This window comes from Ammodytes marinus, assembly GCF_949987685.1.
Source record: "Ammodytes marinus genome assembly, chromosome: 3".
Lineage (NCBI taxonomy): Eukaryota > Metazoa > Chordata > Actinopteri > Uranoscopiformes > Ammodytidae > Ammodytes > Ammodytes marinus.
Genome location: NC_137232.1, coordinates 3192034 through 3210590, shown reverse-complemented (window position 1 = coordinate 3210590; position 18557 = coordinate 3192034). Strand labels below are relative to the sequence as shown.

At 43.9% G+C, this 18557-nt stretch overlaps 1 protein-coding gene across 1 annotated transcript in view; it reads left to right on the top strand.

Annotated features, from left to right (window-relative positions):
* ulk2 (unc-51 like autophagy activating kinase 2) overlaps positions 1-18557 on the top strand; it is a 67561-nt gene that overhangs the window by 43723 nt on the left and 5281 nt on the right. Inside the window, exons 16-24 of the mRNA XM_080053859.1 lie at positions 1477-1622; positions 1733-1813; positions 4752-5020; positions 5393-5571; positions 6837-6946; positions 7194-7331; positions 13111-13337; positions 17078-17256; positions 17995-18113. Of these exons, the coding sequence (XP_079909985.1) occupies positions 1477-1622; positions 1733-1813; positions 4752-5020; positions 5393-5571; positions 6837-6946; positions 7194-7331; positions 13111-13337; positions 17078-17256; positions 17995-18113 (1448 nt within the window). The remainder of the gene's footprint in view (positions 1-1476; positions 1623-1732; positions 1814-4751; positions 5021-5392; positions 5572-6836; positions 6947-7193; positions 7332-13110; positions 13338-17077; positions 17257-17994; positions 18114-18557) is intronic.

Genomic DNA, 18557 nt, shown 5'->3' with positions numbered 1-18557 from the left:
TGTTCTTGGTGACTAACACAGGGGATACACAGTCACTCTCATAAATCTGTGGAGGAGGCTCAATTCCTCACCTCGGATCCTGTCGGGAGAAACAAAAACACATTGCGTTTAACCCATTGATACCTGGTGCTGCGCAACAGACAGGAGATACATGTTGCGTCGCACAGCATAAAATGACCGGGGTCAAGTTTTTGACAGCTGACGCAGCACCGACAGCCCTAAAATAAAATGAGCCTAAACTCAAGGGTTTTACTGGGTGATCTGGCTTCTGTGTGTGTGCTGGTGCATCTGGTTTGAAAAGGTGACACACCAAGGAACATAACAATTTTCCTTCCAAGGCAAGGAAGGGAGACCTCTAGCTTTCAAACTTGGATAGGAATAATGAACGTTACCTATTTTTAAAAATCACATTTGCAAGTATTTAACGAGGGGGGAAATGTATTATGTATTCAGGCCATTTCATTGTATTCCTCATTTGGGAACTTCCCTTGCAACTCTGTGCAATTACACTTAATATTTCAATAATAGATTTGAGATGAGCAATGTGAATAACAAAGGCTCCAACCTATACTTTGTTTGTGTGTGACTTAAAGGTTGAGCCTGGAGAATACTTGTTGTCAAAATCAGTGGATGTCTCCGTCAAGATCCGCTACCTTTTTGTGTGTGTGTGTGTGTGTGTGTGTGTGTGTGTGTGTGTGTGTGTGTGTGTGTGTGTGTGTGTGTGTGTGTGTGTGTGTGTGTGTGTGTGTGTGTGTGTGTGTGTGTGTGTGTGTGTGTGTGTGTGTGTGTGTGTGTGTGTGTGTGTGTAAAAAAAAAAAAAAAAAAGCAGTGCTGTTACGCCGCCTAGGTACTGTAAACGAGTATGTAAACACATGGAATCTGACCATGCCACCTTTGCTAGCTACAATGAAACCACCAGCAAGTGTGACCATAAGCTGGTCATTATTTAAATAGGTGTTGAAGCCAAATACTAATCAAAGGCAAAGTATAAGCTGATCAGTAGCTTATCTTATGTCGATAGCATTGTTGCTAGCTACGGTTTGTCTGTCTGAGCAACTTTGTTTACAGACGTTTACAGAGCTTAAGCTGTGTATTTACAATGGATTTTATTTTCAGTGTGCACACACAGTACAGACGGGTAGCGGAACGTTAGGAGATATCCACGAATTATGACCAAAAATGATTATGAAACAAGTGTTCTCCAGAATCACTGACTCCACCTTAAAGGCTGTGTTGAGGGCTGCTACAGTACTTGATGCAGTAATAGATGTCTCAGCAGATAAACAATTATTTACTTACTGGCAAGACTGACTAAAATCATTCAGAGAGAGAAGAAAGAAGTCGAAAGTTAAATAACTGAATCCTTGATGGAGCCAGGAATTGTATTTCTTTATTGATGAACTGTTTGGATAAGTTCAGTGTCGAGAAGAGCCCTGTTTTTCATGGCTCTGAAATGTCCCTTGTTTTGTTTTGTAGGTCTGGCTCAGTGAGGCGCTCCAACACTAGTCCTATGGGCTTTCCCAAGGTGGGCTCGGGTTCCCCCAGCTCTGCAGACATGCCTCAGACAGTAGGCAGGCGTCTGTCCACCGGCAGCTCCCGGCCCTACTCACCCTCACCTCTGGGTAAGGACATGCCCAGTACATGTCATTAGGCACACCAGCTGTTAGCCAACACCTTCCACACATGGATCAGGCTCCTGATGAAAACAAGTGTGTTGTTTTTGTGTTTCCAGTGGGCACCATCCCCGAGCAGCTGGGCCACTGCTGCTGTCACCTGCAGAACCACGAGCCTCGCAGCCGCAGCTCCTCTGGAGGTCAGTTCACCTTCTTAACATGCACCTAGCTGGACCAACGTCTTCACATAGATAACATTCATTTCATATCAATTTGATTTACGGCTCATAAACTATGATACCATGGTACTGATAAAATACAATAATAACAAGACAAAACCATGTCTCACGGCCTTCTCAAAATACAATACATTTTCTAATTGGGGGAGGTCATTTTTCAAAAAGGGACCTGTTTTACCATTAACTTTTGGCCTATCTGACCTCAAAAGCAAAACTTATTTAGATAGATAGGCAGTTCACATAATACTTTGGCAGGTACCTTTCCCTATAATTGATGACATTTAGTGCGCACTCACACTAGACCATCTGTACTGTGCCCAAGTACGTTTGCCCCCTAAAGTCTAGTACATTTGACCAGTGTGAGTCAGCCATGCGTACTTCAGTATTGTACACTTCCTCGGCCACTGCACACTTAGGAGAGTGTGCAGTGGCCGAGGAAGTGTACAGTTGCTAATGAGCCAACACGTGCACAAGCACGCACATAGACAGCGATCCTGACATCAATTTATTTTCCTCCGTCAGCTGTTATAATGCTGCCTTAACGCACGGCGGTGGAGACGAACCCAAAACAACACACAGCGGGACTCGGCGGTCCGGTGATAAGGAAACAGTAGCCTGCACTAACGTTTAACAATAAACTTTATGAAGACACACTTAAAATAACGATCTCTGCCCATACAATAAGCTCTGACTTGGATTAGTTGACAGAGCGATCGATGTGTATAAAACCATCCGGTACGTGTGTCTGATGACGGGCCGTTAGCCTATATAAACAATGCGCTGCACATTAGAACAGCATTTACATCAACGACTTAAGGCTGAAGGGCTCCTAAAGCGTTGACATTGTGCTTGATTTTCTTTCTCAGTTTTTTTAACCCATTGATGACTATGGCAATCTAGGATGCATGTCCATAATGCCTGAGGGTTTTCTGAAAAAATTGTATGAATTGTAAAGTCTACCAAAACCTTAATATCTAAGCCTGTGTAGCACATAGAAACATGAAATAAAATACATTTAAAAGTTAAGGTTCACAGGTTTTATTTAAACATGCTCCCTTAGCGCTTACAAACCAACACATTTTTCTAAAAATCGTCAAAATTAGATGGGGGAGAAAAATAATAATAAATAATATAAAATATTTAAAAATAATGTGCAAAACGAGGTTATAATCCTGCTTCCTTTTAGCATGGATAGTAGTGACTGAGTGTGCAGTGGAGGGATAAAGATAGACAGATATAGGAAGGAGAAGATAGCTTTATTTTATTATTTAGTTCAGTTATCACTGGCACCATAAATCCGACTTCCCAGTACAACTGGAACGCAGACTGACTCCTGCTGTCGGGAGCCAGCTGGTCCAAACGGCTGTATACCACGGAGATGAAAACTAAACTGAAACTTAACTATCGCCTGGCTGGGCTGAATTTGAGTTGGAGCAGCAAAATATAGCCTATATTCATAAATATTGTTAATAAATAGATGCAATGTGTTGTGTGATTTTCGTCAGTAGCCTATTGTAGACCTTGATTCTGCGCTCCGAACGCCACTAACTGTTCTGTAATACACTATCACCGACACAGCTGGCGTATTTTTATTATTATTATTTATTTATTATTTTTTTGATTGGCGTGATTTTCGGCAAACCACACATTTTTTGGGTGGTCACGTGGTCTTAAAAAATCAACAAAACCCACCTCATGTGTATTTGAACCAATGACGGTGCATTCTATGTTGCGCACGGCATGAAAATTAGATAAAGTAACAATGCTGCGCGACGCAGCATCAGGCAGGAGAGACAATGTGGCATCGCGCAGCAGCCGTCATCAATGGGTTAATAGACTAGTCGCACCTACAATTTACATGAGACTGTCCACTGCGACCCAATCCCACGTCCACATATGACGCAACTTACATTTAAATAAAAAAACATTGCTGAAGGATTCTCGTTGGTCTGATGAGGAAGTGGAATGTTTGCTGCAAATGTTTGCCGGATGAAAATATTGAAAAACAATCTTATAGCCACAAGAAGCCTACGCTCCAAATCCCAACATACAGCATGGATTGGCAATTTAGCAAAAAGCAGGGCTTAAATATATACAATCTGTGGTCAGCGTTAGCACTAGCTGCAATAACATGTTTTGATGCCTTCCTATGTGTCATGACTTTATTTTTGACGCAGTGCATGAGTCAACATGAGTCAAGCTCTGTTTAAAAGTCTTGATGATTGACACTGTTAACACTGCAGACGTCTCACTAATTCTTTCCTGTTTGTGTCAAGGAGTTTGCTGTCATGGTAACCGTTTGTTTTTCAAAGAGGGCAGCCACAGTATTACAGTGACTGATATGAGGCTTCAGCCACACAGACAACAGCACTTTGTCCCCAGTGAGGAACAAACAAGCAGATTTTATGACCCACACAGAGGTTGAGTTGAAACAGAGGGATTGAGCAAAGTGAAGGCTACAGCTAGAAACATATTAAACATGGAGTAACATCTCCTTTGAAGAGACTACTAAAAGATACATTGTCTATGAACCATCTGAATCAACACAATATGGTTTGCCTATTACTGTATATTACTTCATGGGCCATGATCCAAAGTGGTTTTGTAACCTTTTATTTATATAGGTAAATCCCATTGAGACCGAAGACTCTTTTTTTTTTAAGGGAGACCTGTTGCCATTCCCAAGTTACCATTCACACACACATTCATACACTGATAGCAGGCAAACTATCGAGCGATTTAGGGTTCAGTGTCTTGCTCAGGGACACCTCGGCATGTGGCATGGGGGGGACGGGGGATCGAACCACCGACCCTGTAGTTGAGGAACGACCACCCTACCCACTTCACCACAGCCACCCACAGGTTTTAATCCAGACCCTCCACCTCCTTCTCTCCATAGGTTCCTCTGTGCCGTCCTCTCAGCTCCTGGGTGCTCGGCTCCAGAGTGCCCCCACCCTGAGCGAGGTGTACCACCAGACCAGGCAGAAGCTCCACAAGCAGCTGTCAGACCCAGTGCAGCCCTCGTCCTCCTCCTGTAGTCACTCCCCTCAGCTGGGCCGGCCCGCTAACCTGGGCTCCTCCCCCACCAAGCTCCTGGGCTCGTCCCCACGCTCGTCCGACTGGCTGCAGAAGTCCCCACTGCCCACCATCATCGGCTCCCCGACAAAGGTGAGTGTGCTGGTATTATTAAGGAGAGACACTGCAGGTAAATAGGGTAGGATCAACATATGAACAAATCCTTCTGTAATAACCAGCAGAATAGTGCTAAAACTGATTATGGAAAGTTTCATTGATGCAAGTACTTTAGAAGTTGACATGTTGTTTCAAAATATAAAAAAATGGAGAAATATATTTGTATATTACTTTTATTTATACTAGTATAAAAGGTGACATGCTATGGAAGCTAAAAATTGACCAGGGCACGCAAAAAGCAACATTTTTGCCTGCAGTGTCCATTTGAAGTGTGCAGATGGTCAGTCCACCAAATCAACCAAACCATCAGTTGTTAAAGTTCCACTGTATTATTTGTTCAACTCTCAGACCATTTCGGCACCGTTCAAGATCCCCAAAACGCAGGCGTCTTGCAACTTGATGGCGCTGGCGGACAGCCCCGTGCCCACCAGGACGTTGGCAGAGTCCAGAGACATGTGTGTCCACCACTGCAGCCCATACCTCAGCACACGGCCCGCTGCTCCTGAAGGCACCAGGACCTTTGGGAGGTAGGCTGGCTGCTCCCTTCCCTCGCCAAGGAATACAGTCTCCATCGCTTTCTTTTGGCAGCCATCTCAGCTTCCACCTAAACTAATATTAGAGACATTACATTTACCTTGGCACACTAGCCTATTCAAATGTAACGTGGAATTTAACCCATTGATGACTATGGCAATCTAGGATGCATGTCCTTAATGCCTGGGGGTTTTCTGAAAAAATACTACGAATTGTCAACGTCTACCAAAACCTTAATATCTAAGCCTGTGTAGCACATAGAAACATGAAATAAAATAAATTTAAAAGTTAAGGCTCACAGGTTTTATTTAAACGTGCTCCCTTAGCGCTTACAAACCAACACATTTTTCTAAAAATCGTCAAAATTAGATGGGGAAGAAAAGATAATAATAAATAATATAAAATATTTAAAAATAATGTGCAAAACAAGGTTATAATCCTGCTTCCTTTTAGCATGGATAGTAGTGACTGAGTGTGCAGTGGAGGGATAAAGATAGACAGATATAGGAAGGAGAAGATAGCTTTATTTTATTATTTAGTTCAATTATCACTGACACCATAAATCCGACTTCCCAGTACAACTGGAACGCAGACTGACTCCCGCTGTCGGGAGCCGATCAGCTGGTCCAAACGGCTGTATACCACGGAGATGAAAACAAAACTGAAACTTAACTATCGCCTGGCTGGGCTGAATTTGAGTTGGAGCAGCAAAATATTGCCTAAATTCATAAATATTGTTAATAAATAGATGCAATGTGTTCTGTGATTTTCGTCAGTAGTCTATAGTAGACCTTGATGCTGTGCTCCAAACGCCACTAACTGTTCTGTAATACACTATCACAGACACAGCTGGCGTATTTTTTTTTTTATTATTATTATTATTATTATTATTATTTATTTTTTTTTGATTTAGGTGATTTTCGGCAAACCACACAACATTTGGGTGGTCACGTGGTCTTAAAAAATCAACAAAACCCACCTCATGTGTAATTGAACCAATGACGGTGCATTCTATGCTGCACACGCCATGAAAATTAGATAAAGTAACTATGCTGCGCTACGCAGCAGCCGGCAGGAGATGCAATGTAGCGTCGCGCAGCAGCCGTCATCAATGGGTTAAACACTGTGAGAATGATGTAATTATAAAAGTGAAATGTCAAGTCCCTGTGTGTTTTTCTGAGCCTCTTTCTTCCCTATATCTACCATGTTATGTCCCATTGCTGTTTGTGCTGACATTATCCGTGGTTTCCCCTTATAGGTCTGTTAGCACGGGTCGTCTGTCTGAGCAGCCAATCAGAATCACTCTGGGCGGACAGGCCTATCAGGGCAGCAATGACAGCTTGAACACAGAGCGACCCATGGACACAGGTATGGAGACACTGCTGCACACACAGGTTGCCTTAGTTTTGTCATTTAGTCAAATTATTGAATGACTCATGTCTGTCTGTTTCATATTAAAGTCCCGTGTAACCATAATGACGGGGTGATATTGTTACTTCATACAGTGTGCATAATGATTTATTTATATATCTACGAAGCCTAGTTTAAACGTGAGCTTGATTTACACTTGTATGACGGACAAATAAAGCTCTCCATCCATTTCCTCTTCTCAAAGCCCCTGCAAGTCCCAGCGGGCTGCTCCAGGCTGGTTCAGTGAGTCCCCGTAATGTCATGTTCACCGTGGGTTCACCACCCAACAGCAGCACTCCTCCTACCTGCAGCCATCTGTCCACAAGACCACGCACCACCTCAGGTGAGGACCCTTCACCCCCAACACAGCTACTGTGCCAGCAAATAAAGGGCACACTCACACTTGGCCTGGTTGATCCGTGCTGTGCTTATGAGCCCTTCCCGGCCTGCACTCACACTAGGGCTTTGACTTTTGCCCCAAAAAAAATCATATTCGAAGTTCGTTTGTTTATTAATATTAATATTCAAATATTTTTTAATAATATCCTCTCTGTATAAATGTGTCCGCTTGTTGTTGTGGAACAGGGGCGAGTGTGACGTTCCATAGCCTACGTTCTAAACATGCGGCCATGGTAGCAGTAATGTAAATTAATCAGAATCAGTGGCATTTAGGAGTCGGATGGCCGTGGGGAAAAAGCTGTGCGAGTGTCTAGTTTTTAGAGTCTTTAGTGACCGCAGCCTCCTGCCTGAAGGGAGCGGGGCAAAGAGACCGTGGCCTGGGTGTCAGCCACGATCTTCCTGACCCTCCCCAGAGCCCTGCTGTTAAACAGGGCCCCAAGGGGGGGCAAGGGGCAGCCAATCACCCTCTCTACCGAGCGTATCACCCGCTGCAGCTTGGCCCTGTCCTTGGCCGCTGCAGCGGGGAACCAGGTGATGATGGCGGAGGTGACAATGGACTCTATGATGGCAGTATAGCAATTCACCAGCATGGATCTTGGCAGTTTGAATTTCCTGAGCTGCCTCAGGAAAAACAATCTTTTCTGGGCCTTTTTTGTGAGGGCCTCGATGTTGGGCCCCCACTTCAGGTCCCGAGAGAGCGTCACCCCAAGGAATCTGCAAGACGCCACTGTGGCGACTGGGGTGCCTCCCAGTATGATTGGAGGGGGAGGGGGCGGGTTTCTCCTGAAGTCCACTATTAACTCCACAGATTTAAGAGCATTTAGCTCTTAAGTTATTTTGGTTGCTCCAAGAAACCACAAAGTCGATCTGGCTCCTGTAGGCAGCTTCATCCCCCCTGGAGATAAGCCCTACCAGTGTGGTATCGTCCGCGAATTTAAGGAGCTTGACCGACTGGTGGCTGGAAGGATGGGGAAAGGGAGAGGGAGGGAGGGCGGGGGGGCAGGAGCAGAGGGGGCAGACTGTTGCTCGAATCGGCAGTAAAACTTATTCAGCTCGTTAGCAAGGAGAATGTTATCCGTGGTCTGAGGGGGTTTTGGTTTGTAGTAGGTGATTTGTTTTAGACCCTTCCAGACAGAGGCGGCGTTACCATCTGAGAATTGATTTTGCAGTTTCTCAGAGTAGTGATGTTTTGCCCTCCTGACGAATGACGTCACAGTATCAGTGTACGCATCCAAGTTATTACCAGCCTCATCCCCCGCCCACTCCACATAGCCCATATCACAGCCAGCTCGCTCTAACCATGCGCTGGTTCTCTCCTTAGCCTCGCTATTCCATGTACTGTACGTCTTAACTACAGGTTTTGACACTTTTAGTCTCTGCCTGTAGAATGGGATCAGGTGGACAATGTTGTGGTCAGATTTGCCCAGCGCAGCTCGGGAAACCGTGTGGTATGCGTTCCTGATGGTACAGTAGCAGTGGTCAAGCGTCCTCTCCCCCCGAGTGGGGCATTTGACCTGCTGCCGATATTTAGGGAGAGCCCGGCTCAGATTGGCTTTGTTAAAGTCCCCTAAAGGCCAGGATACACCGGCCCGATAATCGGCCATCGGAGAGTCTGGAGGGGGCGGGGACACGAATCTGTTTAGTGTGTTCGGTGACGTCGGCCATCGTAGATGTCGTCGGGCTTCTTTTCGGCATCGGGCAGTCTTTCAGTCGGAGCAATTTGATTGGTGGAGGGCTAGTGAATCAGTGAAGCCCGGAAGTGAGGCGGGTAGCACAAACAGCTAACAACAGTATCGCATCGCTAGCCATTGTTTTAATGTTTTTGTTTGTTTCGTTCAGCGAGTACTCACATGCATCAACCCTTGTTGACTGCTCGACACCATGCTCGACACTCTCTGCTAAAAATGGTGCTCTTTATGGTCCATAGATACAATACGTATTTATATCTATGTTTATGGTCTAGAGAGCTGTCCCATCATATCCGGCTTCCCTATGTTTTTGGGCCACAATACAGATTAGCGCCGCCTGCTGTTATGGAGACATTACATCCCGCGCAAGCGCAGGAGCGTACGGAGAGTCGGTAGTCGGACCGGTGTGTCCTGGCCTTAACACGATCACAGCACTGTCCGGGTATATACGTTCTGAATCCATTATATGCTCGGCTAATGCACTCTGTGCCTCTTCGACAGCAGCGTCGGGTGGAATGTAAACACAGGCAAGAATAAAGGAGCTGAACTCACGGGGTGAGTAAAACGGGCGACAGTTTATGATAATGAATTCTAGAGCATTCGAGCAGTATTGTTTGATCACTGTCACGTCAGTGCACCAGGACTCGTTCACGAAAAAACATACCCCTCCACAGCAGACTATTCCGGACGAAAGTGTGTCCCTGTCGGCTCGGTACAGCTGAAAACCCTCCAGCTGTAATGCTGTGTCTGGGACATCCTCAGAAAGCCAGGTCTCCGTGATGGCGTAAACTGCTGCAGAATGGTAATCCTTGTTTTTCGCTACCAAGCACTGGAGTTCGTCCATTTTATTGCTTAGAGAGTTCACGTTTGTCAGAAATATTCCTGGGAGTGGAGTACGAGAGCCGCGTTTACGCAGTCTGGCGAGAACGCCAGCTCTCTTCCCCCGCTGGCGTCTAACCCACCTCACAGCCTGGGTGAAGACCGCGGTTCCTCTGACCAGGATATCCAGTACATCCGTAGATCGGGTGAGAAAAAAAGGAAAAATGTCCAAGGGGGTGTCCCTAAGACATAAGAGTTCTCTTCCATAAGAGCCGCAGAACGCGAATCCAGACATGAAAACACACAGTGTATAATCTAGCTGGTTACAAGGTCCGCTGCTCAATCCAAACCCCCACACTTTATTTTCCAGAGTGTATGAGTGTATTTGTATTCACCAGCCAGGTTAAAGCAGCTACGAGTAACATTTAAATATATTTTAAACAGCCTCATGTTTCCTCTGATAATCATAAATTACCTTTAACAGCAAACGAGACCATCAGTGCAAAGAAAGACGTTTTCATATAGTTTTTATTACTGCTTTTGGTCTGGTCGCACACCCAGTCCGATTTTCGGTTTGTGCGTGCAGGCTCTATGGTCACATATCCATATTGGTCGCAGATTTCAGTGTGGCGCAGCAACGCGATTTGAGAAGCCTATCCCTCCAGGTGAGGGAAGGGGAGCAGGAGCCTGGTTTGAGACAGTTATTTGTCGTCATAATCACTGATAACGGGGCTGAACCATCAAAGAAAAAAAAAGAGAATGCAATGAAGAAAAGCTAAAAGGGAGAGTGATAGACGGGCGGGCGGAGGGCGTTGCCAAGCAACGTGTATACAATTTCACAGGAGCGAAACTAGACTGCAGTGTTTACTCCTAAATGAATGAGCGGTTGGTACTAACACAACGTTTACTTTGCTTCACCATCATCAGATTACCATTATTCATCTGAAATAGTCATTATTTACAACAACATAAACACATTACCTCATCGTGATCCATACTAACTGCCGTCTCTCGTTCATTCACTTTCCGTGAGGACACGTAGCCTAATCTTTCAGCTCCGTGCAGTAGTTAGATGACACTGCTGCATCAACTCATTGCAATCAGGTGTGTGTGGCACTGACTGGCATTAGTTGATGCAGTGTCACTAACCACTGTCACGGAGCCGAAAAGAGTCCGTGCCCTCACACTTTCAACACACGGACATGCACTATATTGCGCCCTTCTAAGTTGACTCTTGCACGCCTGGCACGAGCTAGAAAACAGCTTTGCGACAGCGGGCGTCGTAAAAATACTACCGCTTTTGTCCAAAGGGGACGCAAACGGACAGTGTTACTCGTAGTCGCTTTAATTGTATAATAATGCCCATAACAGGTTCGAATATTAAGGGCTGCCTAATATTCGTTCGAATCAGGGCTCCAGACTAACTTTTTCATTGGGTGCACCGGTGCGCCTAACTTTTTCATCTAGGTGCACCAGCATATATTTTGGGTGCACCAAATTAGTGCTGCACGTTTTGGAGAAATTGTGTGATTGCGATTATAGTGGCTAATATTGCGATTTGCGATGCAATATAATAAATAAATGGTATTATGATTCTTGGTTTTCAAGGAAAATTTGAGATTATTGATAGTTTTGAAACTTGATCTCAATTTAAAACAAACACATATTAAGAATCATTGAAAATATATAGAAAATAAAGCTTGTACTAGGCTAGCAGCCTACACTAGGGGTGTGAATGTTTACAAAAATGTCTAAATGGTTACAGTCTGCAATTTTTTTGTGTACACATTTAACCATAATATGGGGGCGGGAGGGGGGGGTCAACGTCACTTTTTTTGCAGAGGCTGTTGGAGTGACAGTGTGCAGTGAGAAAGACAAGCAGACAGACAGACAGACAGACAGACAGACAGACAGAGAGAGGCAGTCATTTCATGATTTAGCTTTTTAAGTGATCATAACTGCCTAGTGATCATCTGTCATTAGACTGACTCCCGCTGTCGGGGCCGTTGGGCTCGCGAGCCGATCAGCTGTTTGAGACGGAGATGAAAACAAAAGTGAAACTGAAGGTGGAGCAGTTAAATATTTAAATTAATAAATATTGTAACCAAACACAATAATGTGTTGTGTTATGTGCTTTAGTACAGTAAATCACATCGCCCTCCACTCCTGGAGATAGCCTATAATCATTTCCCAAAGTAAAAAAAAAAAAAAAAACGGTTTTCATTTATTGATTTTTTCGTAGACGTTTATGATTTACCAAACGAGTACACGTGTACTCGTGCACACCCCTTACCTACACTGTTTTCAAAATAATAAAACACTTAATTAAAAAATAATCATAATTTCCCCATGAAAATAAAGGCATTCCTCAAGACAATAGTCTCTATCAACTTACTGAAACTTTCGTGGCCCTTCACTCTCATGCATTCGACTTTTCTCCGCACTGAATTGATAGACTGGGTGAGTTGCCACCGGTTGCCACGCGACATATAGCGACTATTACTTTCCAAGTTTTAGACAGCAGTTCAATGTGTTCAACGTCACCTTACTGAATCCTAAAAATCCCCATATAGCAGACGTTGGCTTTGATTTCCGTCACAGTTCAGCGTGGATGCTAATGCGCGTCGGTGTCCATGTTTGTTTGTTTACTCTGCTGTCTGCACCATAGTCTGCACCTGTCTTGCACGCCGTGTAGGTGCTCGCGCAGCTACACACACACACTCACTGTCAGAGGAGCCGAGTACGCTACCAAAAAGAGGAGAGGAGCGGTTGGAACGTTTAGACACACGTGCGCACATTTATCCTACATTAAATCGCAATCGCAGCCATTTGTGAGGAATGTAATCGCTCTAGCTCACATCGTGATTAGAAGAATCGTGCAGCACAGCACCCAATATTACATAATATGACGTGAAAAATTTCAGGTGCACTGGTGCGACCAGTGAAAATATCTGGGCGCACTCACCAGATTTTTGGGCGCACGTGCGCCCAAATTAGGCGCACTCTGGAGCCCTGGTTCGAATATTGATTTATTTTTTGATATTTGAATAATATTCGAACAACAAAGTTCGGACTCAAAGCCCTAACTCACACTGCTCCTAAAGATCCGGCACACCCTGTGAGTCAGCCCTAAGAGTTAGAAGCATTAAGGCCATGAGGTGTTCTTAGTGAAGGTATTTATCTCATGATCCTCCTCTCTCCCCTCTTTTTCTTCAGTCGGTTCCAACAGTTCTGCGGGCTCCCTGTGCTCCACCAGTGGTCGGGTGTATGTGGGCTCTCCTCCGGGCATGGCCATGGGCTGCTCTCCTCCTGGAGGCTTTGGGGCTGGGTGTGAGGGGGCTCCCAGCAGCCTGCGCTACGTCCCATATGGAACCTCCCCTCCCAGCCTGGAGGGCTTCATCACATTCGAAGCTCCAGAGCTGCCAGAGGAGACCCTTATGGAGGTGAGGGGGGGCTTTGGTGTCTGTTTTTAAAATTATTTTTATTACCTTTTTTTTTAATCTGAGGGGGAATTGGTGTACATTTTCTGTGTTGATTTATACATTAAAATATATATATATATATATATATATATATATATATATATATATATATATATATATATATATATATATATATATATATATAAATATAATATGAGGTGTTCTTAGTGAAGGTATTTATCTCATGATCCTCCTCTCTCCCTATACACACACACACAGTCCCCTACAAAAGTATTGGAACGGTGAGGCCAATTCCTTTATTTTTGCTGTAGACTGAAAACATTTGGGTTTGACACCAAAATATGAATATGAGACAATAGATCAACATTTCAGCTTTCATTTCCAGGTATTTACATCTGGATCTGATAGACAACACATAAGATTATTTTTAAAGGAACACCACATGTTAAGGTGAGCAAAAGTATTGGAACAGATAGACATAAAATAAATTAAAGTGAATAAAACTTAATATTTTGTTGCAAATTCTTCTCTTGCAATAACTGCATCAAGCCTGTGACCCATTGACATCACCAAACATTACTCCTCTTTAGCAGGTAAAATGCATGCTCTATAGGGTTTAACTCTGGAGATAGACATGGCCAGTCTAAAACCTTCCATTTCTTGACCCTGATTAACTCCTTTGTTTGTGTTCTGGGTCATTATCTTGCTGCATCATAAAGGATCTTCCATGAGTTTGGTTGTATATTTCTTTAAATTGGCAGACAAAATGTTTGTGTAAACTTCTGAGTTCATTTTGCTGTTGCCATCATGTGTTACATCATCAATGAAGAATAATGAGGCCATTCCAGAAGAAGCTATGCAAGCCCAAGCCATGACATTGCCTCCACCGTGTTTCACAGATGAGCCTGTATGTTTGGGATCATGAGTAGATCCTTTCTTTCTCAAAACTTTAGCCTTTCCATCACTTTGGTAAAGGTTCATCTTGACAACAACACAGTAATACATGATAGCAGCAGCAAAATTAACTTAAAAGTCTACAGAGACATTCGGTCTGCCAATTTTAAGAAAAATGCAACCAAACTGATTGGAAGATCCTCCATCATGCAGCAAGATAATGATAAAAAAAACTGCAAAAACAACAAAGGAGTTCATCAGGGGCAAGCAATGGAAGGTTTTAGACTGGCCAAGTCAATCTCCAGACTTAAACGCTATAGAGCATGCATTTTACCTGCTAAAGAGGAGACTGAAGAGAGTAACCCCCCAAAACAAACAGCAACTGAATGAGGCTGCGGTGAAAGCCTGGAAAAGCATCACAAAAGAAAAATGCAAAAGTTTTGTGATGTCAGGCTTGATGCAGTTATTGCAAGCGAAGGATTTGCGACAAAATATTAAAGGTCACATATTATGCTAAATGCACTTTTTAAATGTGTTCTAACATATCCATGGGTCCACGGTGTGCCTAGAGACTGCCAAAATATCAAAAAAAATAACAATCTCTCCTTTTCTCACTCTCCCCCTTTCTGAAACCCCCACCCCTCCCCCCCAATATACTCCGTTCATAATTCTCGCGGTCTATGACGTCATAAACTGCACAGCCACATCCCCATATTTTCTTTATATGTCCATGCTTCCCCCCCACATTAGTAACCAGAAATTTCCACCGTGCAGTAGTCTATGATAACCCCACCCCCCCCCCCCATTTCTTATTGGTCCACGGCCCCGAGATCCTCTAGAAAATTTTCCAAGCGACAGCCATGTTGCTTTCCCCGCTAAGCGACAAGATGCCCATAGTAGCCTACAGCCTGAATGTTACATACACCAACACAGAGTGCTCATACTCCACTAATTTATCTTAACCACAGCAGTCTATGCCTCGTTTTTAATAACACAACGGATAGGAAGCTACTTGTGGGTTTTTTCAAACAGTGAAACTGAAAGAAATGTTTTTATTGGTATTTTTGCCTGACTGTTGTATAGCTATTTAGCTTTGGGACAAGCAATCAGCTTTTGCGCATAAAAACATAATTCTATTACCCACACCAGTCTGGAAATGCCTCGTTTTTAACAGGACAAAGGATTGGAACTTAATAGTGTGGAAGTCAACTTTGAAGATATTTTTTTCACTGATTTTAGTGGTATTTTTAGTTTATTATATCGTCTGAGTCTTATTTTTAGCGTTAGCGCCCATGTAGCTTCGGTTGTAGCACTAAGTTTTGCTCATAACACGCTGTTTATATTCCCCACAGCAGTCTGAAAATGACTTGTTTTTAACATGACAAAGGATGGGAAGATATTCCTGTAGAAATCAAACTTTGAAGCTACTGTTTTCACTGGTTTTAATCATGTCAGGTCATGTCAAACTGTTCAAAGTATGGCTTAGCTCCGGCCGGGTAAACACTGTGTTCGCAGTCACGCAGTGTCTCTCTAGTATCGCGAGAGCACGGCAGAGACGGTGGGAGAGCCCCATGGACATATAAAGAAAGCCCGGCAGAGAGGTGGGAGGGGCCAGCCAGATCGCACAAATATAGGTCATCCTGAGACCAGAGGACAATCAGGGTATAGAGGCTTGCTAAAATAAATGATCTGAACGGGTTTTTCTGCAAACATCTAAAAAAATAAGTATTAGGGACTACTTAGACCAGGGGTGTCCAAACTACGGCCCGCGGGCCAACTGCGGCCCGCTTTTTATTGGCCCGCGGCCGATTTTAAAAATACAGGACTGTACAGGAAATTACTGTTCCTTTACAAATAATGCTATCTTCTCAGTTGTGAATCAGATCCAGATATAAATACCTGGAATTGAAAGCTGAAATGTTGATCTATTGTCTCATATTCATATTTTGGTGTCAAACCCAAATGTTTCCAGTCTACAGCAAAAATAAAGGAATTGGCCTCACCGTTCCAATACTTTTGTAGGGGACGATATACACACACACACACACACACACACACACACACACACTCACCAGCCGGCCACTTTATTAGGGACACCGGCTCAATTTCTTGGTAACGCATACAGTATAACTAATCAGCCAATCACCTTGCAGCAACTCGATGCATTTAGTCATGTAGACCTGTACAGGACAACGTGTTGAAGTTCAAATCGAGCAACAGAATGGGGAAGAAAGGGATTTTAAGTGACTTTGAATGTGGCATGGTTGATGGTGCCAAAAGGGCTGGTCTGAGTATTTCAGAAACTGCTGATCTACTGGGATTTTCACGCACAACCATCTCTAAGGTTTACAGAGAATGGCCCGAAAAAATATCCAGTGAGCAGCATTTGTTTGGACGAAAATGCCTTGTTGAAGTCAGTGGTCAGTGGAGGATGGGCAGACTGGTTGGAGATTATAGAAAGGCAAAAGTAACTCAAATAACCACTCGTTACAACCGGGCTATGGAGAATACCATCCTGAATATACAACACGTCCAACCTTGAAGCAGATGGGCTACAGCAGCAGAAGACCCCACCGGGTGCCACTCCTGTCAGCTAAGAACAGGAAACTGTGGCTACAATTTGCACAGGATCACCAATATTGGACAATAGAAGATTGGAAAAGGTCTGATGAGTCTCGATTTCAGTTGCGACATTCAGATGGTAGGGTCAGAATTTGTCGTACACAACATGAAAGCTTGGATCCATCCTGCCTTGGTGGTGGTGGTGTAATGGTGTGGGGGTTGTCAATCACTGCTGTACTACTCCTTAGCGTTAAGCATTGTATTTTTTGTGTTTGCTGTTCCAGCGTGAGCACACAGACACTCTGATGCACCTGCGGATGATGCTGTCCTTCACTGACTGTGTGCTGGAGATGGCAGCGGTCCGAGCTGGAGGCATGGAGCTGGGTGTGTCCTCTGCCTCCCTCTACCCTCCCCAGGACAGTGTGGTGGTGGACCAGATCAGCCAGCTCAGCAAAGAGTGGGGGTGAGTTCAGCCTCCAGTATACTCTGACTGGATGATTGATGGTTAATGGACTTGACTTATATAGCGCTTTTTAGCCGATTTTCTCAGCCCCAAAGCGCTTTACAATTCTTACCACATTCACCCATTCATACACACACTCATACACCGATGGCAGTAGATGATTATTAGAGATGGGACGGATCATCCCATTCAGTATCGGTATCGGCTCCGACAAGGCTCACTCTACTTATCAGATATCCGACCTACAACTCCCATCCACGTACCCATCTGTTTTTTTTTAATGTATATAAATAATTTTAACTATGAAATACATTTAAATTTTAAGACCATAGATAGATATGTGATATAGCACACATTAAAAATAATTTAGCGATTCAAAAGTTGTTGTTCTGATGTTCTTCTGCATTCAAACCCTTCAAAGCAGTTCAGATAAACCTTTGTGCATTTTCTGCATATTTTTTGCTTTTCTACATTAGAACTGCTGTGTTGTTTAAGCCTTCCTGACTTTACACATACCATCACCACCAGCAGAGAAATGCATAATCATTATGATATCGGAGTGTATTGGTATTGGCTGATATCCAAAACCTAGATATCGGAATCGGATCCTACTGAAAAATAGTTGATGGGTGCATCTCTTATGATGATCTCATACAGTTGATAGTATCCTTAGTGCTTTGTTGTGTTGCTGCTGCAGTGTTCCCATGTGTCTTACTGTGGTGGTGCTGCCCCCTACAGGCAGGTAGAGCAGTTGGTGCTCTACATGAAGGCGGCTCAACTCCTTGCTTCTTCTCTCCATCTGGCCAAGGCTCAGATTAAATCAGCCCAGCTCAACCCTTCCACGGCCGTCAAACAGGGTAAGGACACTTCACTTCTCCTCTGCCATTCATTGACTCACACTGAGACAAGTGCATTCAACTGGAAACTTTAAACACACCCACCCACATGCATCAAAAACAAAACTACCTCACCTATGGGAACGCTAAATCATACACTGTGCAAAATACAATGATACCTGGCCCCAGGAAGACTCTTTGGCCCCCCCATAGAGAAACTATGGGCTATTGTCAAGAGGAAGATGAGACACACCAGACCCAACAATACAGACGAGCTGATGGCCACTATCAAAGCAACCTGGGCTTCATAACACCTCAGCAGTGCCACAGACTGATCGTCACCATGCCATGCCGCATTTATGCAAAATGTCATGCAAAATAAGATCCCAGGCCAAGTATATAGTAAATGAATGGAAATACTCGAAAGTGCGACATTTCTGTATTATGAATAATTTTTTTGATTGG